Source organism: Chiloscyllium plagiosum, unplaced genomic scaffold (genome assembly GCF_037043375.1).
Source record: "Chiloscyllium plagiosum isolate Xiang-an unplaced genomic scaffold, Cpla_swu_hap1 HiC_scaffold_4, whole genome shotgun sequence".
NCBI classification, from domain to species: domain Eukaryota; kingdom Metazoa; phylum Chordata; class Chondrichthyes; order Orectolobiformes; family Hemiscylliidae; genus Chiloscyllium; species Chiloscyllium plagiosum.
In genome coordinates, this window is record NW_028270142.1 from 49939278 (window position 1) to 49963935 (window position 24658).

The window sequence follows — 24658 nt, forward strand, 5'->3', positions numbered from 1 at the left end:
ATCAAAAGATATAGGGAAAAGCAGGACTGAATGGTCTATTCCTGCACCGATATTCTGTTTCTATTTCTCCTCATCTCCACCTTAAAAGGGAGACCTCTTGTTCTTAAATTGTTCTAGTTCTAGTCTACCCCACAAGAGAAAGCATCCCAAATGTAGCTTAAACCTGCAGTCAAAATAAACTGTCTGACTTGGAAAGAAAATTGGATGTGGTAGTTGCCATGTGTAATTAGGTCGATTTGAGCCCATCACCCATATGTAATCACTTAGAGCGCTGCACAGAAAATACAAAACAGTGGGAGTGGTAAGGGAGAGCATCCTTTTGATGTGACTTGTGCTTTTCAGAGGTTAGGATTAAAGTGGGAGATGCAACAAAAGGAGATTGAGGTTCTTGTGAGGTAGGGGGACTTGAACAAACAAAAAAGTCACTTGAAACCTGAAAGGGGAGAATAAAATTGCTGGGAACAGTCGGCACATTTTACAGTGTGTTTTGGATAAGACAATACCCTCATTGCCCTTCTCATGCAGATGTAAAAGATGCCATGGGGTTATTTTGAAGAAGAGCAGGCAAGTTCCTACCAGTTTCTTGGCAAGTATTTATTGCTCTACCACCATCACTAAAGCTCATTATCTTCTCATTCACTTGTACGCTAATTGGCTGTCACTTTTATTATATTACAACAGGGACTACAGTTTAAAAACCACTCCAATAAAAGTGAAATAAATACTAGGAATGTCTTATGGTTGTGAAAGATGCTGTATGAATGCAAGTCTTTTTTCATGGAGCTTAAGAAAAATGTTCTTTTAAGCGGGATGTGGATGTCACTGGCTGTGCCATTGTTTATTGTTCATCCCTGGAGAAGGTGGTGGTGGTGAGCTGCCTTCTTGAACCACTGTGGTCCGTTTGATGCAGATGAACCCAACGGGCATAAAGGAACAGCAATATACTTCCAAGTCAGGATGGCAAGTGGCTTGGAGACTGAGAGGGAAACTGCAGGTGGTGGTGTTCTTATTTTACTTTTGTCCTCGTCCACCTAGAAGGACGTTTTCATGGCTTTAGAAGATGCAAAGAGACTTTGGTGAATTTCTACAGTGCACCTTCTAGATAATACACGCTGTTGCTACTGAGCATTGATGGTAGAGTGACTGAATGTCTGTGATGCTAATCAAGTGGGCTGCTTTGTCCTGGGTGGTTTCAAGCTTCTTGAATGTTGTTGGAGCTGCATTCATCCAGACTAGTAGCCTGTAGATGATAGACAGACTTTATAGAATCGGGGGATAAGTTATTTGCTGCAGAATTCCAGACTCCTGACCTGCCGTTGTAGCCACAGCATTTATATGGCGAGTCCAGTTTGGTGTCTGGTGAATGGTAACAGCCAGGGTGTCAATAGCAGGGGATGTAGTGGTGCTAATGCCACTAAACACCAAAATGCGATGGCTAGATTCTTTTTAGAGATGGTCATTGTCTAACGTTTGCAATTTACATATGTTACACGTCGCAAATAAGCTCAAGTCTGGATATTGTCCAGGGCTTACTATATTTGGGCATAGACTGCTTCACTATTGCAGAATCATGAATGCTGCAGAACATCGCGCAATCATCAGCAAACCTACCCACTTCTGAGTTTAGAATGACTGCATGGGGTATGGTATCCTTAGGAACTCCTGCAGAGAAGTCTTGGAGCTGAGATAATTGACCTCCAACAACCAATACCATCTTTCTTTGTGCCAGGCATGACTCCAACCGGCAGAGAGTTTGTTCCCGGATTCTCATTGATTCCTGTTTTCTAAGGCTTCTTGATGCCACATTTGGTCGAATGTGGCCTTTGTGACTGTCACTCTTGCCTAACCTCTAGAATTCACAGCTTTTGTCCATATTTGAACATAGGCTGGAATGAGGTCAGGAGCTGAGGGGCCCTAGAGGAACCCAGACTGAGCATCAGAAGGTTATTGTTGAGCAAGTGCTGCTCGATAGTACTATTGACAACTCCTTTCCATCACTTTTCTGATGATCAAGAGCAGACTGAAGTGCTGACAATCGATCGGATTTGTCCTGCTTTTTGTGCACAGGCAGTACCTGGGCAGTTCTTTGTTTTAACTGTTTCTCACCGCACTCTTCTGTTTTGTTCTGTTGAAATGCTTGTTTTTTTTTTAAAATTTGACTAAAGATTGAGCCTGAAATACGATTCCACTAAGTGTGTGAGAACTTCCAATGGAGAAGCTGCGATTTTCATTTCTGCTGTTGGTTTACCTGTACTCATGGAGCATCATCTTGACTACAGAATTAAACACACAAATTTGTAACTTATTTTACATACCCAAACAGGCAAGAGAAGACAGCTGGTCCGTGCTGTATGACGTCCGTCTGCCTATCCCTCCACTAGTTACATTTCCTGGGAAAAGCAAAAAAAAAGTAGAAACGACCAGGGACACTAAAGAGAAAGATAATCAAGAAACATCCTCTCCTACTCAGGAAATCCAATTCAGTTCAGGAGCTTACATGTATAAATAAAGAGTTTATATGCTTCTGTATTTGGGGAAAAGTGCCTGGAGTGCAATGAGGAATTATAATTTGAAAAGGGGGGAAAGATCTGATGGATTTGTTCTGAGTGAGGTTCTAATTTCTGCCAGATGGAAGATCATCTCTTGCAAGTAAAGGAATGATGAATAAGAAAGTGCTTAGCATCATAGAGATGTACAGTATAGAAACAGACCCTCAGTCCAACTTGTACATGCTGACCAGATGTCCTAAATTATCTAGTTCCATTTGCCAGTATTTGGCCTATATCCCTCTTAACCCTTCCTGTTCATATACCCATCCAGGTGCCTTTTAAATGTTGTAATTGTACCAGCCTCCACCACTTCCTTTGGCACCTCAATCCACATGTGCACCACCCTCTGTGTGAAAAAGTTGCTTCTCAGGTCCCTTTTGAATCTTTCCCTTCTCACTTTAAACCTAGCCCCTCTAGTTTTGGACTCCCCTACTCTGGGGAAAAAGACCTCGACTATTCAACCTATGATTTTATAAACTTCTGTATGGTCATTCCTCAGCCTCCAATGCTCTAGGGAAAATAGCCCAGTCTAGTCAACCTCTCCTTATTGCTCAAACTTTTCAGTCCTGGCAATATCCTTGTAAATCGTTTTTGAATCCTTTCAAGTTTCACAACAATCTTTAGCAGGGAGACCAGTATTGAAGTACCATTCCAAAAAGGGCCTCACCAGTGTCCTGTACAGCCACAAGATGACTTCCCAACTCCTATACTCAACTGCTGTGAACTTTTTGTAAGGACGTATTTTTCCTGTCTTCACCTCTTGCCACTGACTTACTCCATAAATAACTGTTTTGATACACAAATTGCACTGATCCATTTTCTCCATCTCCTGAGTCTTGTGCTTTCATTTCCATGAATAATGAATAAACAGTTTATAATGCATTTATATGGTTAATATTGTCAAGTCATTAGAAAGAATGGAGATATTGCAGGCTGTTTAAGTAAAGTTTGTGCAAAGTTAAAGAGAGAGGTGAGGAGATTCAGGGAGGAAATTTCAGAGCTTGATGCCTATGCAACAGAAGATAGAGCCGCCATTGGTGGAGTGATGTTAGTTAAGAATATACATGTGACCAGAACATGGAGGAGTTTAGAGGGCTCAAACAGTTGAAGGAGGCTACCGTTATAATGTGGAGGAGTTGGTGTTTGACTGGAGTGGAAAAAGTTAAAAATCACACAACACCAGGTTATTGTCCAATACGTTTATTTGGAAGCACTTTGGACACCTGGTGTTGTGTGATTTTTAACTTTGTTACTGTTATAGGGAAGAGCAAGGCAATGAAAAGGTTTGATAATTGGAATGATATGGCAACAGCTCAGAGATACTATCAATGCTGTATTTAGTTAGTGGCTATTACCACAGAAACAATTTGCACTCCTTGAGTAAATAAGGAGATTTTCTGAATCAGTAGAGAGCTGAGAAAGTGATTTTGGCTACAGAAGTTGATGAAAAATGGTTTGACGTCCGTTCTGGAGCAGTACCTGAAATGGTAGTGTGGATGGTTTGAATGGTGCTTTAGAGTTTACTTTCTTACCTTCTGTTGCTCATAGTGAGTTACAGAATTTGCAGTCTCCAAGATCGCCCCTTACCTATCTAATGCCGATCCTCTCATGTAATCTTGTTGTTTTAGCTGTTTTCACTTCCACATTTTGTCCTTCTTGCACCCAGGTTTGGATTTTGTTTCTGTCACTGTAATATTTTGGTTTCTTCCTTAACTAAATTAAGCCACCCTTAAGGTAAAAATCTCACTTTATCCTTGGTTTAAAGCTGGGGAAAGTTCTCCACTGGTTGCACTCATGCAAAGCACTGCTATGAAGTTGTAAGAGGTACTGTACCTTTTAAGAGAGTTAAAAGCTAGCAGAACTACCTGACACAGCACCAAATGTTCTGAACAAGGTAACAATGTAACATATGGTCAAACAGCTAGATTTGCTGGGTTGCCTGGAGACAAAAAAAAATCAAATTCGGCCAATCACTTTAAATTATGCCCCAAAATACCAAACTCCAATCAAGTTTGAATTTAGTATTTTGACAATATTAACACCAATGAAACGAACGGACGCTTTGGGGAATAAAACCATAAAAAAAATTGAACAGTTGGAGGAAAGCTGCCATCCCCCAACATCTGCAGACTACCCAAAGAACAGCTCTCTTAAAGGTACCTTCATCTATCAGTGACCTGTGAAACAGAAATCCCTAAGAAGAAAAGAAGACAGAGGAAGATAGAAAGAGAAGATCTGGCAGCTGGCTGGTTTTGAAATTTGATATTTTTGGTAAATCTTAATTAGGGGTTTTATCAGACTAGCATAGTAGAGGGAAAAGAAAAAGATAGGTTAGAGAAAGGAGTTGTAAATAGCTGTTAGTTAATATTCTATGTTAGAGTTAAAGAATAAAGTTCTTAAATTCATTGTACTGTAAATAGAGACTTGTGGGATTGTTTTTGGCCTCTCGAATTTTAACAGATTACAGCATGGGGGCGAATCTTTTCTGTGTGTCTGGTTTAAATTAGCAGAGAGGTTTACCCCGTGTTGTAACAGCATGAACAAAAATGGTTCTGGTGATGTACTGAAGCAGTTCATGCCCACTGTTACAATCTAAAGAATATTCAGGCTTGAACTAATCAGTAGCATTTGTATCCTACAAGTGCCAGGCAACGACCATCTCGAACAAGAGGGGATTTGACTATTGATGGTCAATAACATCACCTTCACTAAATCCCCTACTGTCAACCTCCTGGGAGTTACCATTGGCCAGAAACTGATCTAGGCTATCCAAATACTGTGACTACAAGGGCAGATGAGAGGCGAGGAAGTTTGGCAAATAGCTCACATCATTACCTCCCAAAGCCTGCCATCAGCAAGGCAGATCAGGGGTTGATGGAATGCTTGCAATTTGTCTCGATGAACAAGATTCAAGATGTATGTCACAATCCAACGCAAAGCAGCCACTTAATTTGCACCCCATCCACCACAAATCTCCTTCAATAGCACCTTCCATTAAATGAATTTTATCATCTAGAAGGACAAGGGCAGTAGATGAATGCCACCACTCACAAGTTACCCTCCATGTTATTTTCCATTCTAACTTGAAACTATCATCACTGTTCCTTCACTGATACGAGCTCAAATTCCTTTTAGTAGGGCTTCCTGATGAAGGGCTTATGCCCGAAATGTCGATTTTCCTGCTCCTCCAATGCTGCCTGATCTGCTGTCCTTTTCCAGCACCACACTTTCTACTCTACCTATGTGGTCTGCTATTCTTTATTTCACTATTTATTTCCACATGCATGCCCTCCCATCCTACTTTGTCTAATCCCATCACCATAACACCTGCGGACTGTTGGTTTGTTCTCAGGTTAATCTGTGCCTTTTTTGGTGTTCTGATAACAATATCAGTACAGATGGCAGCTCAGGAAGGGAATGAATTTATTGTCATGTTTATTTTACAGTGAGAAAAGCAGTAAAATACAGTGAAAAGCTTTTCCACAGTTGCTATGATCCAGTGCCATTGGAATAGTATAAGAAGAAGAGAAGATAGAAAGATGTAGCTTAAAGGCAGTTCATCAGTCCTGATCCAATTCATCATCAACGATGCCTGCATCGCTCACATGATAGACACAGCCTGAAGATGGTCACAAAGTGAAGTGGTGAACTGATAGGGAAATAATTAAACTGAGGAAGCAGCCAAGCATTAAGAATCAGATGGAAAAAGATAGCCTTAGAAAAACAGCTGGCTTAATACTCTTTTAAATGGCATTTACCACAGTTATCAGAACTAATATAGGAAAGTCACAGGAGTCTACATACTTTGTTAAAGCCAATGATTTTTTTGGTAATTAAAGTTTGTTTATTTTATTTAACTTAAAAAAATGTCATTGTGCAGTAGCTATTCATTCAGCTCAGAAATAATATTGGCATAAACTGTTTACTAAATAAATTATTACTGTTGTTTGAAATCTCAATATCCTATCTCAGTCAATGAGAAAAGTGTGAAAACAACTTTTTTTGTCCTACAGGCACCTTTATTGACTGACTATTGTTTTACAGTATTGGATTATCTAGTGGAGGTGATAGAAATTAATTTTTGCTTACTGTTAACTGTAGATAAAAGTCAGTGTTTTAACATGAGTAAAATGTCCCAAACAGTAGTGTCATAGTATTACTCATGTAGATGAGTTGCCCTAAGATCATTATAAATTGGCTAGCAGAAATGGTTACTGGTAAGATTAAATAAGAATGGAATCTGCAGATAAAGATCACACGTTGTGATGTCCCGCATGAACCTGTTTATTTTTCTTGCGGATTGTAAGGAGTGCTTTGACTCAGTTTGTAGCTCTCTTGCCATTGAGTCACAAGTTTCCAGGTTCCTACTCCTGGGCTTGAGCACAAAGCTAAAGTTACTGAAGTAGAGCTATATTGTCTGAGGAGGACCATCTTTTCGATGAATAATTCATCAGCAACCCATCTGTCCTCTAAAGTGAGTGTTTAAAAAAATCCCACAACACAATTTTGGAAATGAGGAAGGGCCACAATATCCTAGTCAATATTTATCAACAGTCAGAACCACAAATACAGGTTATCTGGTGATAATCATGTTGCTGGTTGAGAGAGCTTGTTGTGTGCAAATGGGCTGCCACATTTTGTACATTATAACAGTAAGTATGCTTTCTTGGGCTATGCAGTTGTGACCTGGTGATCGTGGATGTGTTAATAAATGGAATTCATCAGTTGTGAATGAAAAAAAAACTTTCGAATGTTACCGGAAATGTCTCGAAAGCAATGATAAAGAATTTCCCTCAACACCTCCCTAATTTCTCAAACCAGCAAGACTGCCAATGTAATAAGTGTTATTAAATAGAATTAGGATTTCAGTGGAGGAGTAGAACTCTTCATATTTCAGAATGGCATTTACATTTTAGGTATCTTTTCTGCTCAATTTAGAAACCTCTTTCCATGTGGTGACTCAATGGTATGCATCATTGATGATCGTGAAGATGTTTGGAAGTTTGCACCAAATCTAATAGCAGTGAAAAAATACACCTACTTTCAAGGGACTGGGGATATCAATGCCCCACCAGGACCAAGGGATGCTCAGACAAAAAAGAGGGGTAAGTGCAAATCAACCTATGACATACTATAATATCCGTCATTTAGATACAGCATTCATTTGAATTCCTGAACCAGTAGTGTAGTTGAGACCACAAACTCTTTTCTGATTGAACCTTTGGCACTTTCCCACTGCAATGAGGTTGAAGTCAGTTAGTGGAGGTTGGGCACAAAGTTACATTTTGGTCATATGTAAGTTTGTTCTGCTACCAAAATGTGAGGATAAGCTGTAAAATGGGACCTCAGTGAGTTTCCTCACCAGTACTTACAGCAATAATAAAGAAAGGAAGTACTCAAAATACTCAGTGTGTCTAGCAGTACCTGTGGGGAGAGAAGTTGAAACTTTATTGCTGGAACAGCACAGCAGGTCAGGCAGCATCCAGGGAACAGGAGATTCGACGTTTCGGGCACAGGCCCTTCTTCAGGAATGAGCAGAGAGTGTTCAGCAGGAGAAGATAAAAGGTAGGGAGGAGGGACTTGGAGGAGGGGCGTTGGAAATGTGATAGGTGGAAAGAGGTCAAGGTGAGGGTGATAGGTCGGAGTAGGATGGAGGCGGAGAGGTCAAGAAGAAGACTGCAGGTCAGGAAGGCGGTGCCGGGCTGGAGGGATCCGGCTGAGACAAGGTGGGGGGAGGGGGGATGAAGAAACTGGTGAAGTCCAAGTTCATCCCCTGCGGTGGGGAGAGAAACCGAGTTAGCATTTTAAGTCGAAGATGACACTTCAGAAGAGTTGAAAGGTGAGTGGCAAAAATCTGGGCTCAAAACAAGCTGTTAACTGGGACATTTGTAGCATATTGGATTATATTCCAGGCACAGTACCAGACAGAGGCATTGTTGAGGGATAATAGTTTTAAGGACAAGAACGGAATATTCATTTCACAGTAAATAGATTGAAGTATTATTTCCTGCAAGGGTCTGGTCACTACAAGATTTGCTGCAGTAAGACTTGACTTCTCACTGTGGAAGCAAGAATGGGTTGTAGCATACTGTTGCAGTTTATAGTACATTTTCCACACACTGCTATCTAGTGGAGATGCGAATTAAGATAGTTGAAGCTGACAGAAATATATAACAAAGATCTCTCAATTGCCTGTAGTATTTTTATGGTGACAATAATGTATTTGTACAACTTTCAAATTGCCACTGGGGATTCCAGCTTTATTGGCCAGTATGCTGCTATAGATGTACCAAGGTTATAGGTGACTTAGTTAATCTGGAGGAGAATTTCATCCCTTTCATCACTGACTCGTGTAGCAACATTGCTATGAAAAGTCATAGAGTCTCACAGCATGGAAACAGACCCTTCGGTCCAACTAGTCAATGCCGACCAAGTTTCTCAAACTAACTAGTCCAACTTACCTATGTTTGGCCAATATTTCTCTAAATGTTTCCTATTCATGTACCTGTCCAAATAGCTTTTAAATGTTGTAACTGTACTTGAATCTACCAATTCCTCTGGCCATTCATTCCACATGCGAACCACCGTCTGCGCGAAAAGGGTGCCCCTTAGGTCAACTTATAAATGTTCATCCTCTCACCTTAAAACTTTGCCTTTTAGTTTTTTACTCCCCTACCCTGGGGAAAAGACCTTTGATATTCACCTTATCCATGCCCCTCATGATTTTATACACCTCTATAAGGTCACCCCTCAAGCTCCTACTCTCCAATGAAAAAAGACCTAGTCTGTAATGTCCACATCCTATGAACAATGTGAAAAAAAAAACGTTCCATCAATCGCAAGTGCTTTGGATGTTTTCACTTATGGGAGAATATGGAACCATAAGAATATGGAAGATTTAAAAATTGGGAGTCACCCACTTAAACCAAATTGGAGTGCGTTATGGGGTGAAGTCTGCATAGCAACCATGTACCTTCTGTCAGTAACTCCCTTGAACCTGACTTTCTGCTCTTCGGCTCCAGCAAAGGAGTTGTTTTCTATTTCCCTCTTGTTTAGTATACTTACTCTGCCAATGCAGCATTATGCAGGCCAGTGGCTGCCTTCCAGAATATTCCAATAATGTTGTCACATTTATCAGAAATGCTGAAAACACCAGGGAATGCCAGGCTGTCTTCTGCAGTCTCAGTCTGCAGTTTGCTTTTTCATGACTGTCAGACACTCATGCTGTGAGCAGGATGATGCAATAATACACCCTTGAAAATGTACATTCCATGTTCTGAACCAGTTGGAGCTAGCTTTACTCTGTAAATTTTATTCCCTCCACCCCTAGCAACAGCAGACCACATGCCAACCTTTCCACATTGCTACATATACTGTTTACGAGGCATGCAGAGAAATTCTCTTGACACTTTCCAACTTGACCATCCCTTTCCCATCAAGTATTCCACCCCTGCCCCAACCACCAACCCATCAGCTGGTCAGCATCTTTATCATAGTAAACTCTCATCCTAACTTTGGTTCTCTCTACAAAGTAGATGCAAATATTTGGCCTGCTTCCACATTGTAAAGGTTCTGTGATTTCTTATTTTGTCCCTAGAGTTGACAGAGTGATGAAATCTTCATCATCAGACGTGTGTTAGGGATCATTTTCCTTCATTTCTGTCACTTGACTTTTTTTTGTGGGATCTTGCTGTGCACAATTTGGCTTCTGCGTTTGCCTACCGCAGTGGCTGAAAGTAAGGTTTTGGAACGTTATTGTGCCCTCTTTAAATTTTCAGGACAAATTTGGAACTTGGGATCCCAAGATAAAAGACTAGACACTGTATCAGCTAGCACTCCCCATAAATTCTATTTTTTCTCTTTTGTTGCTAAATAGTTTCCTGCAAGTTTCTTAACATTGGTAATCTTTGTTTACTATCTAGCAGCACCCATTGCCATGCATCAATATTCCCCCCCCAACACCTCACTAACTTCGTATTGACTTCCCTTTTGGCTAACTGGAGAATAGTGAATATCGATTACTTAACACGAGATCAGGATTCAGCAGTCTGACCATTCTATTGACAAATGAATCAGAAGAAAGTGCTGTAAGTCAAATTAAACAGACTACTGTACCCATATTGAGAATTCGCAATACACTATATTGTAGATCTTCCATGATATTTAACAATCTGTTAAGCTGTGTAATTTAGCCATTTTTCTTTATCTCAAACTGAATGACAATATAGGAGGCATGGTTAGTAAGTTTTCGGAGAACACCAAAACTGGTGGTTTAGTGGACAATAAAGAAGGTTACCTAAAAGTGCAACAGGACTTTGATCAACTAGCCCAGTTGGCCGAAGAATGGTAGATGAAGTTTAATTTGGGTAAATACAAGGTGTTGCATTTTGGTAAGGCAAACTAGGGCAGGACTTTCATACTAACGATAGGGCAATGGGAAGTGTTGTCGAATAGAGAAACCTAGGGGTGCATGTATATATTTCCTTGAAAGTGGTTCACAGATAGCTAGGATGGTGAAGAAGGCACTTGGCATGCTAGCCTTCATTGGTCGGAGGATAGAGTACAGGAGTTGGGATGTCACGTTACAGCTGGACAAGACATTCGTAAGGTCACATTTGGAATGCTGCATATATTTCTGGACCCCCGGCTGTAGCAACAATGTTAATAAACTGGAAAGAGTGCAAAAAAAATTTATATGGATGTTATCGAGATTGGAAGGTTTGAGTTATAAGGAGGTTGGATGGGCTGGGATGTTTTGCATGGAGCGTATGAGGCTGAAGGGTGACCTTTCGAAGAGGTTTATAAAATCATGAGCGGCGTAGATATGGTGAACAGCAAAAGTCTTTTTCCCGGGGTAAGGGAGTCCAAAACTAGAAGATAAGTGGTTTAAGATGAGAGGGGAAAGATTTAAAAGGGACCTGAGGGGCAGTATTTTTCACACAAAGGTAGGTATGTATGTGGAATGAGCTGCCAGAGGGAATGGGAGAGCAGGTATATTTGCAATGTTTAAAAGACATTTGGACAGGTACATTTGTAGGAAAGATAAAAGGGATATGGGCCAAACACAGGCAAATGGGACTCATTCAGGGGCTAGGAAGTCTAGTCACTATGGACAAGTTGGGCTGAAAGGGCAGTTTCCATGCTGTATAACTCTATGACCCTATGAATTGATGTATTTAGTAATGTAACCCACATTGGATTTCCTCATTTTCACATGGGTGATTTTAAGTGGCAGCCTCTCTTCCAACCTAGTTTACTGCAATCAGGTACTCCTGATGTGGTCTTCTCTATATCGGGGAGACCAAACGTAAACTTAGGGAACGGTTCAGCGAGCATCTCAGCCCAGGCCCACCGGACCTCCCAGTTACCACCCATTTTAATTCCCCTTCCCACTCCCTTTCCAACATGACCATCATTGGCCTCCTCCATTGCCACAACGAACCAAACCGCAAATTGGAGGAGCAACACCTCATCTTCCGCCAGGGCAGCCTACAGCCCAGAGGACTCAACATTGAGTTCTCCAATTTCAAATAACCTCCCTTCCCATCCCCCGACTCCCTTCTCAGCTCCTCCCCTTCCACTCCTCCCAGCCATCAACTGGATTCATTCCTCTCATTGACCAACCAGGTTGTACCGCCTACCTGTCTTCACTTAGCCCACTTCACCACCCTGCCCCTGCCACCCACTTTTTTTGCAGCTCCCCCTACACTCATCCCCAGTCCAGACGAAGGGTTCCACTCTCTATCTCCTGATGCTGCCTGGCTTGCTGTGTCCTTCCAGCCTCCTGCCTGTCTACTTTGGATTCTAGCATCTGCAGTTTTCTTTTGTCTTTGCTGTTAAATATGCCCACATGAGGATTCAGGTGTAGTTCTACAGATTTACCTTAACCAAGCTATCCAAGTCAGAGATTCTTAGTAATGCTGGATCTGTGAATTTCAGTGTTTTCTGCTTGGATGTAACCTTGTGTTCAGCAGTGTTTGGTTATAAACAGCATAAGCAGTGATAGAGCCAAGATGTACAAAACCTTATCTTTGAAACCAAGAAACTGTAAAACAACATTAACTTTTGATTAGAAAAGTAGCACAGTATGTAAGCTGAGCTGCAATACATGATCTCGCAGGAACCATATTGGCACATAGCTTATGCCATTAATTAACCTCTTAAAGAGTTTCATTTAACTGTGATGGTATTGAGTGTGAGTGAATTAGAGACATTGTCGGCCCAGGTTAATTCCTTTTTTTTAAAGTTTACCTGTAAAGGGTTGTGTTCAGGTAGGCTTGACGTCAGTCAGTTTTTTAGTTGTGGTCTTAACTATTTGCTCAGCCATAATCTTGGGCAAATGCTGTAGATATGATTTCTCCCATGAACCATCTCACTGGATTGATGTCCGCATGCCACTCTTGAGCAAGATCTCAAATTTTGTCTTCAATTGGCAGTACTTGCTCTTTTGTTACAGTATCCTTCCAAGATCTGCTTTGACGTTCCTTGATTATCTCGCATTATGTGGGTTTCAGTTGTTTCCTCAAATAATCCCTTCCTGATAAATCAACTGTCCAGGCATCTTTACAGTCTCCCTTGTGGATGAAGGGTAAGAAAAGGCCAAGGTTTCTTTTTAATAAGTTGATAATTGGGTTGGTTGGAATGTTTCTGAAAGTCCTGACAAAATGTAAAATGGCCTTTACCAAAATGTTCTCAAAGTCTTCAGAATTTAACCTAGTGCGATGTTGTGTTGGACCATGTCTGCTCCCAATGAGAAGAATTAAACCAGGCAATGCCATCTTTGTATTGACATGCAGACTTACCACCACAGTTTTGGCAGCACTTTGCTGCTGCTGCTGACTTTCCATTGTTGCCTCCCTCTTAGTCATGGGAAGGCCAAAAATATTGGAGTATGTATCTTTTCAAAAATAAAGGAATTGAAAGCTAATGTAAGAAACATGTGGTTAATTTAATGTGTGCCATTGATGGACAGATTTCTGACTGGTAAGATTGTTAAGAATTTCAGATCAAAGTGGAGAGGTGAAGTTGAGATATGGATTAGCCATGGTCTTACATGAGTGATGGAACTGACTCAAGGAACTAAGTAGTCTACACTTGATTCTATGATCCCAGAACGTGAACAGAGAAGTTTCAGTTCTGTAAGTTGGCATAGTTTTACAGCTCAGTTTTATTCACGTTTTGTCTTCACTTATTGAACAATGACTTATCGAGGCATTAAGATACAGAAAGAGGGTTGTTGGCTATTGAATCAGTGTCAGCTGTTTTTAGAGCAGTCCAATTGGCCTATTGACCCCCCCCCCCCCCCCCCCCCCCCCCATAGCTCAGTAGCTTTATTTCAGTCACAAATTTAAATGTTTTGGAGTTGGGGACCACATGTAGTGTGTCAAAGTTTGCAGATAACACTAAGATGAGTGGCAGTGCAAAGTGTGCAGAGGACTGTGAAACTTTACAGAGGAACAGAATACTTTGAGTGGGCAAAGGTCTGGCAGATGGAATACAATGTTAATAAATGTGAAGTCATCCATTTTGGTAGGAGTAACAGTAAAAAGGATTATTACTTGAATGGTAAAATGTTGCAGAATGCTGCTGTGCAGAGGAAACTGGGTGTCCTTGTACATGAATCACAGAAGGTTGGCCTGTAGGTGCAACAGGTAAGTAGGAAGACAATTGGAATTTTGTCCTTCGCTGCTAAAGGGGATTGAGTTTAAAAGCAGGGAGGTTATGCTGCAGCTGTACAGGGTGCTGGTGAGGCCACACCTGGAGTAGTATTTGCAGTTTTGGTCTACTTACTTGAGAAAGGATGTACTGGCACTAGAGAGGATGTAGAGGAGGTTCATGAGGTTGATTCTGGAGTTGAGGGGGTTAGCTTATGAGGAGAGACTGAATAGACTGGGATTATATTCATTGGAATTTAGAAGAATGAGAGGAGGGGGGATCTTTATAGAAATGTATAAAATTATGAAGGGAATAGATAAGGTAGATGTAGGAAGGATATTTCCACTGGCAGGTGAAACTAGGACAAGTGGGCATAGCATCAAAATTATGGGGAGCAGATTTAGGACTAAATTGAGGAAGAACTTCTTAACCCAGAGGGTTGTAAATCTATGGAATTCCCTGCCCACTGAAATAGTTGATGCTATTTCACTAAATGTTTTTAAAGCTAAGAGAGTTTTTTTTTTTACCAGTAAAGGAATTAAGGGATACTGTGAGAGGGCGGGTAAGTGGATCTGAGTCCATGAAAAGATCAGCCATGATCTTATTAAATGGCGGAGCAGGCTCAAAAGAGCAGAAGGCCTACTCCTGCTCCTGGTTCTTATGTTCTTTTGTATGTACCTATCTGTTTTCCTTTCGAAATCTTTCATCAACTCGTTTTTACCATTTTCATAGGCAGCAAGTGAATCATAACCTGTTGCGACAGAGGAATTCTCCCTCCATCCAAACCTTCTGCCTGCCTTCCTCCACCGGAAACGCCGTTTGCCCAAATTTGTGTCCTTCAATCCTCGTCCCACCAACCGGTGGGAACTTGAACAACTTGCCTTTACTGAAAATTGCCCTCTTTGTGGCTGTTGATGAGCTGCGGTATTTGCTAGAGAATCGACATTTTAAGCTGAAAATGAGTTAATCTTGTTTTCTTTCTTTCTCTGTTCTTCAGTAAACCATTCCACAAAGCCTGCAGAGAGCTCGGAACATTTGGCTTCTGTTTCTATGGACACTGCCAGCACGAGTGACAGGGCCAGTGCAGAGTCCGAGGCAACAGAGCAGAGTAATGGTCTTGGGGAGTGTTTGAAGAAACAAAATGGTAGCAGTGGTGTTGTAAACGAAGAACCTTCAAAAAGTGCTGAATCCTTAAACTGTGGTCCTAGCATCAGGGATTCGTGTGACAAAGCAAACGAGAGGAAATCTTTATGCGATGCCAGTGATTCTTGCACCAAAACTGCTGATGCTTCTGTGAAAGCAGACGAATTGGAACACTCACTTGAGTGTGGTGTTAGGGTGGCAGAAAGTAACATGGAGCAACGCAGCAAGGAAGCTGAGAGTCACTTAACTCAGGTTAGTAGCGAGCTTGATTTTGATTTGTCAAGTGACAGTGACAGCGACTCACAGGAGGGCAAGAGAGACTCCACGTCACCCTCGCCTACTTCAAGTTTAGACGCTGAGAAGGAGCAGAAGAGTTCGACTGAGCAGAAGTCCAGGAAACAAAGGAAAGGGGGTCCTGTGCCGATCAAAGCGAAACTGAACCATTCGGACAAGGAAAAGGCAGGCGATCTACCGGGGTGCGATTCGCAGGACAAAAACACTGATCAAGGTCCTGAGGGGGATGATGATCAGGACTCACTGGGTGATGTTGGAAATGGCTGCACCGATAAGAAAGAGGCTGAAACCGAGTCTCAGAATAGTGAACAGTCTGGAGTTACAATGGGTGAGTCTCTGGACCAGAGCATGGATGTGGAAGAGGAGGACCAAGATGAGGATGACCACTTGATGTACTTGGAAACAATCCTGGTCCATGTCCACACTGAGTATTTTGCCCAGTACGACAAGTACCTTAAAAAGGAGAGACAAGTGCCTGACCTACGAAAGATTGTTCCGGAACTGAAGAGCAAGGCACTTGAAGGCACGACGATAATATTCAGTGGACTTTACCCCACAAACTACCCCATAGAAAAGACAAGAGAGTGGTATCATGCTACTGCACTTGGAGCCAAGGTTAAAAAAAGCTTATGTTTAAATCCCAAAGACCCCAACAGGACAACTCACTTAATTGCAGCTCGACCTGGTGAGTACATTCATGATCGTGTTGCTGTCCTTTTTATTTTTGCAGAATGAAGAATGATACCTTTAAGGTGTATGAAAGCAATTGGATTGCGGTTGTTACTTGTATTATAAGACGAGGTGATGGATTGTTTGCCACTTCCAATCACAATGCTGCATCTCATGCATCCCATCGAACAGATGTTATACATGTTGGTTACAAATATAAATTTAATTCCCTTTGAATCCCTTTTTCACTGTGGGATTGTGTATCTAGGAATATACCCTTTATTTCAAATGCAATATCTGTCCTGCGCACTATTCCATCGGTTCAAGTGAGAAAATCCATAACAATAGCTTGCATTTATTTAGCACCTTCAACATCCCAAAGATGTATAACAAGAAAGTACTTGGCACCAAGTCAAAGAAAGAGCTAGTAAGATAGGTGTCTAAAATACTGGACAAAGAGTCAGGTTTGAAGCCTGATCTTAAAGGAGGTGAGAGGGGTTCAGTGAGGGAATTCTAGAGCAGAGCGCCTAGCTGGCTAACAGCACTCACCCAGTGATGATGTGGAAAGAGTGGACCATGTATGAGAGGCAGGAGTTGGGGAAGAATGCAGAATTCCTGGAGATTTGTAGGACTATTTTTAAAAAAAAGAACTTTGTGGGAGGGCTCAGGCCTGGGAAGAATTTGACCATCAAGAGGACAGTTTTAAACTTGAAACATTAGTAGACATGTCAGTGTGCTCGACTTTGTGTGAGTAGGATATGGGCAGCAATATTTTGGCAGAGTTCAAATTTCAGCTGGTGGAAGATGGGAGGCTAACGAAGAGACCATCTGAAATGTCAAGCTTGGAGGTAACCGATACATGGATGAGGGGATCAGTAACAAATGGGCTGAGGTAAGAGTCAAAGTGCCATAGGCAAGTTGATGTTTTTTTTCGCAGGCACACATGGGAAACTGAATAGCGAGTAATGGAAAGAGAAAGCGGAAAAGGTCTTTACTGGTGATTGAGAGACTGGGGTAGAGATTCCATGTGAGTTGGCAAAATTGAGAGGTTGGCCTAAAGTATGAATAGAAGAGTTTACATGGAAGGAGAGGTTCACTGAGCACGGGCGAGTAAAAGGCAAGAGAATTGGTAAAGTTGGTTATCCTTTGGATACAGTTCAGTTCTGCATTCAGTTGATAGTAGAAGTCTCAAGATATGTTTTAGATTGCACAGATTTGCTCACAGCCGTTGATTTATGTGGGAAAATAAGCATTTGATCTGGAGACATGTTATTTAAGAAAATGTATATATTACTAAAATGTCTTTGAGTTGATGCATGTACAATCAGACCTGATGGCCTCCTGGACGTCCCCATTTTGAAATTACAGTGCCACCAGGTCTCGAAATCGCCTCTGGGTCTTCATTGCTGGCAAGTCTCGTGAGATTGCTGCAGTTCCAAAATGTCTCCAGTAATGTGCAGAGTGAGTGGAGGTAAGAGCAGAGAACCATCCTATGGGGTCTTTCTAATCTGTACCCCCTCCTCCCCTTCCTCCCACCTTGTTCTGGCATCAACCTTCATCCTCAACCCTGGAAGAACACTTTCTATTGACATTTTTAATTTGTTAATGAAAAAAGGCGTATATTTTAGAGAGGAGAAAGGTCATTGTTCAGCATTGCTTTTAGATCACGTGGCTCCAAATAACGGATGGTTGTATTTTCTTACTGCTCTATATTTATGTTACACAGCATAGTGCTGCTGCAATAAAAACGCAATCACATCTCAAGTATCTGAATATGCACCGATGGTGCTTTTAGACAATGGGCAATGCAAGTTTCTAAACGTTAGTGTTCATGAGCCCTAAGGTGACTTTGAAATGAGATCTGCTAAGGCAGCATTCAGTGATGCTGCATGTAATAAAACCAGGCAAGATTATCAGCTATAAGTGTATATGATAGAATAAATATCAGAACCATTTACCCCCTCATTTCTATTCCCACTCACCCTCATTTGCTTGTCTTTTACTCCTCTTCCTCTTTATGGCTCTCTCTCATGTTTGTCTTTATTTCATTTCCACCTTTACCCAGTGAATGGTGAAGATATGAGCTTACTGCCACAAGCTGCAGTTGAGGCGAATAGCATTAATGCATTTAAGTGAAAGCTGTGTAAGAACATTAAGAGAGAAATAGTATTTTTCTGATGTTAAGTGAGTCTTGGGAAGAGGCCTTAAATGGAAAGGGACACTGGTTTATGATCAAGTAGCTTATTTCTGAGTTGTTACACTTCAGAAAGCATGCTGTAACTAAGGAAGGCAAGCGCAGGGAGATACAACATTGTAGTTCAAGTAGACAGATAGGGGTGTTATCGGTAAATCACCACAAGTTATTTTTAATTTGCTACTTATTAAGAAATTCACCAATAATCACATACTGAATGAATGATTTAAACTTTATTCATGTAGCAACAAAAATAAGACAACTCAAGTAAGCCAGTTAAGCCTCTCAACCCAGCTTGGCTATTTCATGATTAATGGTGGAATTTAGCTACAACTCCAGCCAACAGTGACCGTCTCTGATATCCAGGGTTTGGCCCATGTGCAGTGTTTTTTTTTTGAAGTTCTGCTAAAAGAAGTGTTCTGATGTTGGATTCATAAACAGATTTGTATCTTTCATATCTATGGTGTGATATTATTGATGATTCTTTAGATTGTTTCATCCAAGTTATTGACTACTGCTCTGAAACTATCAAGCCTGCAGCTTGCCTTCTTATGAGAAGTAACTTCCCTTATCCTTGTTATATTTGGCATTGACTGTCGGTTTTGAAGACAAAACTGATTGACTCCTTATTTTTTTCTGAGGGTAATCAGTTGTCCTTGCAGCCAGTTATCAAGCAGATGCCGGATCACTTTTGTTCATGTAGCTTTGACTCCTCCTCCTCCCAAACATGGCTAATTGCTTTTAATTCCGATTGGGGAGAGATGTCAAAGAAGAGTCTTGAGCTCTGTGTTCAGTCACACATATCAATCTCTCTTTGGAACTCCTTATCATGCAGCATGAGAGAGGCCAGTGAACTCTCTGAATCTGTCTTTCACATGGGGCCTCGTTGCCCTCTTAATTACAACTCAGATCAGAGGAGAGGTCAGTGACACTGTAACTCTCCCAATAAATTATAAACTTTTTGCACCCTTCACATTACAATAATTACATGCAACATTCATGTCATTGTTCCATCTTCCTTATCTATACATCCAATCCTGTAAGCATCTGATCAATGATGGACACCCCTATGGATAACCCTAGGTTCTCCCATGATCTCATGATGTTTACCATACGTTTTTATCATTAATCCTTGGGATCTTGCAATGCATCTCATGAACTTACATTCCAATCCTTGCAGTTATTACAGGATAAAGATGCTAATTCCTCCTACTTGCTATGAAATACATAATTCTGGATTAGTGGCGCTGGAAGAGCACAGCAGTTCAGGCAGCATCCAAGGAGCTTTGAAATAGACGTTTCGGGCAAAAGCCCTTCAACAGGAATAAAGGCAGTGAGCCTGAAGCGTGAAGAGATAAGCTAGAGGAGGGTGGGGAGAGAGTAGCATAGAGTACAATGGGTGAGTGGGGGAGGAGATGAAGGTGATAGGTCAGGGAGGAGAGGGTGGGGTGGATAGGTGGAAAAGGAGCTAGGCAGGTCGGACAAATCCGGACAAGTCATGGGGACAGTGCTGAGCTGGAAGTTTGAAACTAGGATGAGGTGCGGGAAGGGGAAATGAGGAAGCTGTTGAAGTTCACATTGATGCCCTGGGGTTGAAGTGTTCCAAGGTGGAAGATGAGGCGTTCTTCCTCCAGGCGTCTGGTGGTGAGGGAGCGGCGGTGAAGGAGGCCCAGGACCTCCATGTCCTCGGCAGAGTGGGAGGGGGAGATGAAATGTTGGGCCATGGGGCGGTGTGGTTGATTGGTGCGGGTGTCCCAGAGATGTTCCCTAAAGCGCTCTGCTAGGAGGCGCCCAGTCTCCCCAATGTAGAGGAGACCGCATCGGGAGCAACATATACAATAAATGATATTAGTGGATGTGCAAGTAAAACTTTGATGGATGTGGAAGGCTCCTTTATGGCCTTGGATAGAGGTGAGGGAGCATGTTTTACAGTTCCTGCGGTGGCAAGGGAAATTGCCAGGATGGGAGGGTGGGTTGTAGGGGGGCGTGGACCTGACCAGGTAGTCACGGAGGAAACGGTCTTTGCGGAAGGCGGAAAGGGGTGGGGAGGGAAATATATCCCTGGTGGTGGGGTCTGTTTGGAGGTGGCGAAATGTCGGCGGATGATTTGGTTTATGCGAAGGTTGGTAGGGTGGAAGGTGAGCACCAGGGGCGTTCTGTCCTTGTTACGGTTGGAGGGGTTGGGTCTGAGGGCGGAGGTGCGGGATGTTGACGAGATGCGTTGGAGGGCATCTTTAACCATGTGGGAAGGGAAATTACGGTCTCTAAAGAAGGAGGCCATCTGGTGTGTTCTGTGGTGGAACTGGTCTTCCTGGGAGCAGATCCGGCAGAGGAATTGGGAATACGGGATGGCATTTTTGCAAGAGGTAGGGTGGGAAGAGGTGTAATCCAGGTAGCTGTGGGAGTCGGTGGGTTTGTAAAAAATGTCAGTGTCAAGTCGGTCGTCATTAATGGAGATGGAGAGGTCCAGGAAGGGAAGGGAGGTGTCAGAGATGGTCCAGGTAAATTTAAGGTCAGGGTGGAATGTGTTGGTGAAGTTGATGAATTGCTCAACCTCCTCGCGGGAGCACGAGGTAGCGCCAATGCAGTCATCAATGTAGCGGAGAAAGAGGTGGGGAGTGGTGCTGGTGGAATTACAGAAGCTCAACTGCTCTACGTAGCCAACAAAGAGACAGACATAGCTGGGGCCCATACGTGTGCTCATGGCTACCCCTTTGGTCTGGAGGAAGTGGGAGGATTCAAAGGAGAAATTGTTATGGGTGAGGACCAGTTCGGCCAAACGAATGAGAGTGTCGGTGGAAGGGTACTGTTGGGGACGTCTGGAGTGGAAAAAACGGAGGGCTTGGAGGCCCTGGTCATGGCGGATGGAGGTGTAGAGGGATTGGATATCCATGGTGAAGATGAGGCGTTGGGGGCCGGGGAAACGGAAGTCTTGGAGGAGGTGGAGGGCGTGGGTGGTGTCACGAACATATGTGGGGAGTTCCTGGACTAGGGGGGATAGGACAGTGTCGAGGTAGGTAGAGATGAGTTCAGTGGGGCAGGAGCATGCTGAGACAATGGGTCGGCCAGGGTGGTCAGGCTTGTGGATCTTGGGAAGGAGGTAGAACCGGGCACTGCGGGGTTCCCGGACGATGAGGTTGGAAGCTGTGGGTGGGAGATCTCCTGAGGTGATGAGGTTCTGTATGGTCTGGGAGATGATGGTTTGGTGATGGGGGTTGGGGTCATGGTCGAGGGGGCAGTAGGAGGAGGTGTCCTCGAATTGACGTTTGGCTTCAGCGGTGTAGAGGTTAGTGCGCCAGACTACCACTGCGCCCCCTTTATCCGCTGGCTTGATGGTTGGGATTGGAGCAGAGGGATTGGAGGGCTGCGCATTGTGAGGGTGAGAGGTTGGAGTGAGGGAGAGAGGTAGACGGGTTGAGGCGGTTAATGTCCCGGCAGCAGTTGGAAATGAAGAGGTCGAGGGCAGGTAATAGGCCAGCGCGGGGTGTCCAGGTGGATGCAGTGTATTGGAGGTGGGCGAAGGGGTCCTCGGAAGGTGGGCGGGAGTCCTGATTGTGAAAGTAAGCTCAGAGGCGGAGGCGACGGAAGAATTGTTCGACGTCACGGCGTGTATTAAATTCATTGATGCGTGGACGGAGGGGGATGAAGGTGAATCCTTTGCTGAGGACTGATCGTTCGTCCTCAGTGAGGGGGAGGTCTGGGGGGATGGTGAAAACTCGGCAGGGCTGGGAACTGGGATCTGGTGTGGGTGTAGAGCTGGGAGTGGGGGCGGAACCTGTAACTGGAGTGGGTGTGATGGTGGGGCGAATGGAGGTGGAGTCATGAGCAGGGTAGTGTTCCCCTCGAGGTTCTGGGGGGTGGGGATAGTGACAGTAGGGTCTGTGGGGGGGCGTGTCAGCAGAATGCAGGTGAGTGGCGCTGGTGGGGGCGGAAGTGGTGGTGATCATGGCAGTAGGGGTGGCGGAAGTCACTGAGCATGTGGCATCAGCGATGATGTGAAGGGCGGAAGTGATGTCACGTGTAATGCATGAGGAATTGTGAGGGGTGGAAGTGGTTGTGGGAGTGGCCATGATGGGAGCAAAAGTGACATCATCAATCAGCGTGGGGGTGGCAGCTGCATCAGCCGCATGGCTAATGGCGTCTGAGAACATTCCAAGGCCAGGGGAATCTTCTGGAATGTTTGAGGAGCGCTGGTTATGGAGGTGGGTAGATAAAAGTTTGTTGTACTTACAGTTTTTGATGTTTGAAATGGAATTGAAATACTGTTTGTTGAGAGTATGAATTCTCCTGAGGATGTAGTACAGAGTGGGTCCTGTAGAGAGGTTAGGTGCCGGCGCATTGCTGCAAGCGTGGAGCGGAGGATCTTGAAGGAGAACTGTTGCTGGTGTTTTTGAATCTGTAGTCTGTACTGTTTGTCCTGTTTGGGTCCGAACTCTGCTGGTTTAAAGGTGGTCCGGAGTCTGTGTGGGATGAGTTGGTTACGGAGGCAGGCACTGAGGAAGCAAATGTGGCTGTGATAGCGAGTTTGTCTCACGACATGGTTGAAGAGCTTCAGGGCAGAGGAAATGACCTGGGAGTTGCAGTGGGAGAGGGACTTCCTGAGATTCTTGTAGAGAGAGAAGGAAAACTTCTTCAAGGCAGGCATCCTTGCAAGAGGATTCGCAGTAGGGTTAAAATCAACGAGGTAAAAACAATGACTGCAGATGCTGGAAACCTGATTCTGGATTAATGGTGCTGGAAGAGCACAGCAGTTCAGGCAGCATCCAAGGAGCTTTGAAATCGACGTTTCGGGCACTTCAACCCCAGGGCATCAATGTGGACTTCAACAGCTTCCTCATTTCCCCTTCCCCCACCTCATCCTAGTTTCAAACTTCCAGCTCAGCACTGTCCCCATGACTTGTCCGGACTTGTCCGACCTGCCTAGCTCCTTTTCCACCTATCCATTCCACCCTATCCTACCTGACCTATCACCTTCATCTCCTCCCCCACTCACCCATTGTACTCTATGCTACTCACTCCCCACCCCCACCTTCCCCTAGCTTATCTCTTCACGCTTCAGGCTCACTGCCTTTATTCCTGATGAAGGGCTTTTGTCCGAAACGTCGATTTCGAAGCTCCTTGGATGCTGCCTGAACTGCTGTGCTCTTCCAGCACCACTAATCCAGAATCTGGTTTCCAGCATCTGCAGTCATTATTTTTAACCTATGAAATTCATAATGTCAGTTCTAATATAAAGTTAGTTGTATGGTTACACCTAACATTAAAATTATTTAACTAACGAGTTATGAGCCTCTTCTTTCTCAGCTGACCTTGGAATGTCAAACAAACACTGCTCCTCTATCTTGTAGTTGCAAGTACAAATCCTTCTATTCACATGCTGTCTTAGATTGCTTGTCAGACAAAATTGTCTGTCCAAATATGTCTACACTAACTATTTTACTTAATAAGATGACATCTATTCACTAAAAAGATTAGATTAGATTAGATTAGATTACTTACAGTGTGGAAACGGGCCATTCGGCCCAACAAGTCCACATCGACCCGCCGAAGCACAACCCACCCAGACCCATTCCCTCACACTTACCCCTTCACCTAACACTATGGGCAATTTAGCATGGCCAATTCACCTAACCTGCACATTTTTGGACTGACTGAAACTCGATCACTTTCCCAGCTCAAACATCTTGTCTGAATTCCTAAGGTTATACAAAATATTGGAATGCCTTCACCCCTTGATCCGTGAACGTAAGAATTCATTTGAATTATTATTATCTAGGTTTGCTTATTTAGGTTGTGAAGCTGCCATTGTTTATTTTCTCAATTACAAGTTAGCACCCTTCAGAGGTCATGTACTTACCCATTTGTTGTTCATTCCCCCTTTCCAGTGAGATGGGACTCTTGTCCACTTTGTTTTAAAAGAATTCAACCAAATCTCTTAACGTTAGGTGTATATTGCATTACTTATTTTTTCAATATTCAATTACCTAAAGAATCTCTGTTATTGTGGAATCATACTTTTAATTCTACAAAACTACAAACTTCAGGCTGACTGTTCCCAAACATTACTTATCAGGTTGCCTCTTACAGATTACTGCTGCTATTTTGAATTTGTACAGAACTTCCTGTATTTTAATTTGTAAGATTCTTTGTTCTA

At 43.0% G+C, this 24658-nt stretch overlaps 1 protein-coding gene across 4 annotated transcripts in view; it reads left to right on the plus strand.

The window, feature by feature from the left end:
* ctdp1 (CTD (carboxy-terminal domain, RNA polymerase II, polypeptide A) phosphatase, subunit 1) overlaps positions 1-24658 on the plus strand; it is a 313359-nt gene that overhangs the window by 77656 nt on the left and 211045 nt on the right. For all 4 annotated transcript variants that reach the window (XR_015756956.1, XM_043688614.2, XM_043688613.2 and 1 more), the window contains exons 7-8: positions 7488-7654; positions 15202-16326. Coding sequence is in view for 3 of the 4 variants with exons in the window: in XM_043688614.2 (XP_043544549.1) it covers positions 7488-7654; positions 15202-16326 (1292 nt within the window). In the remaining variant the exon portion in view is untranslated. The remainder of the gene's footprint in view (positions 1-7487; positions 7655-15201; positions 16327-24658) is intronic.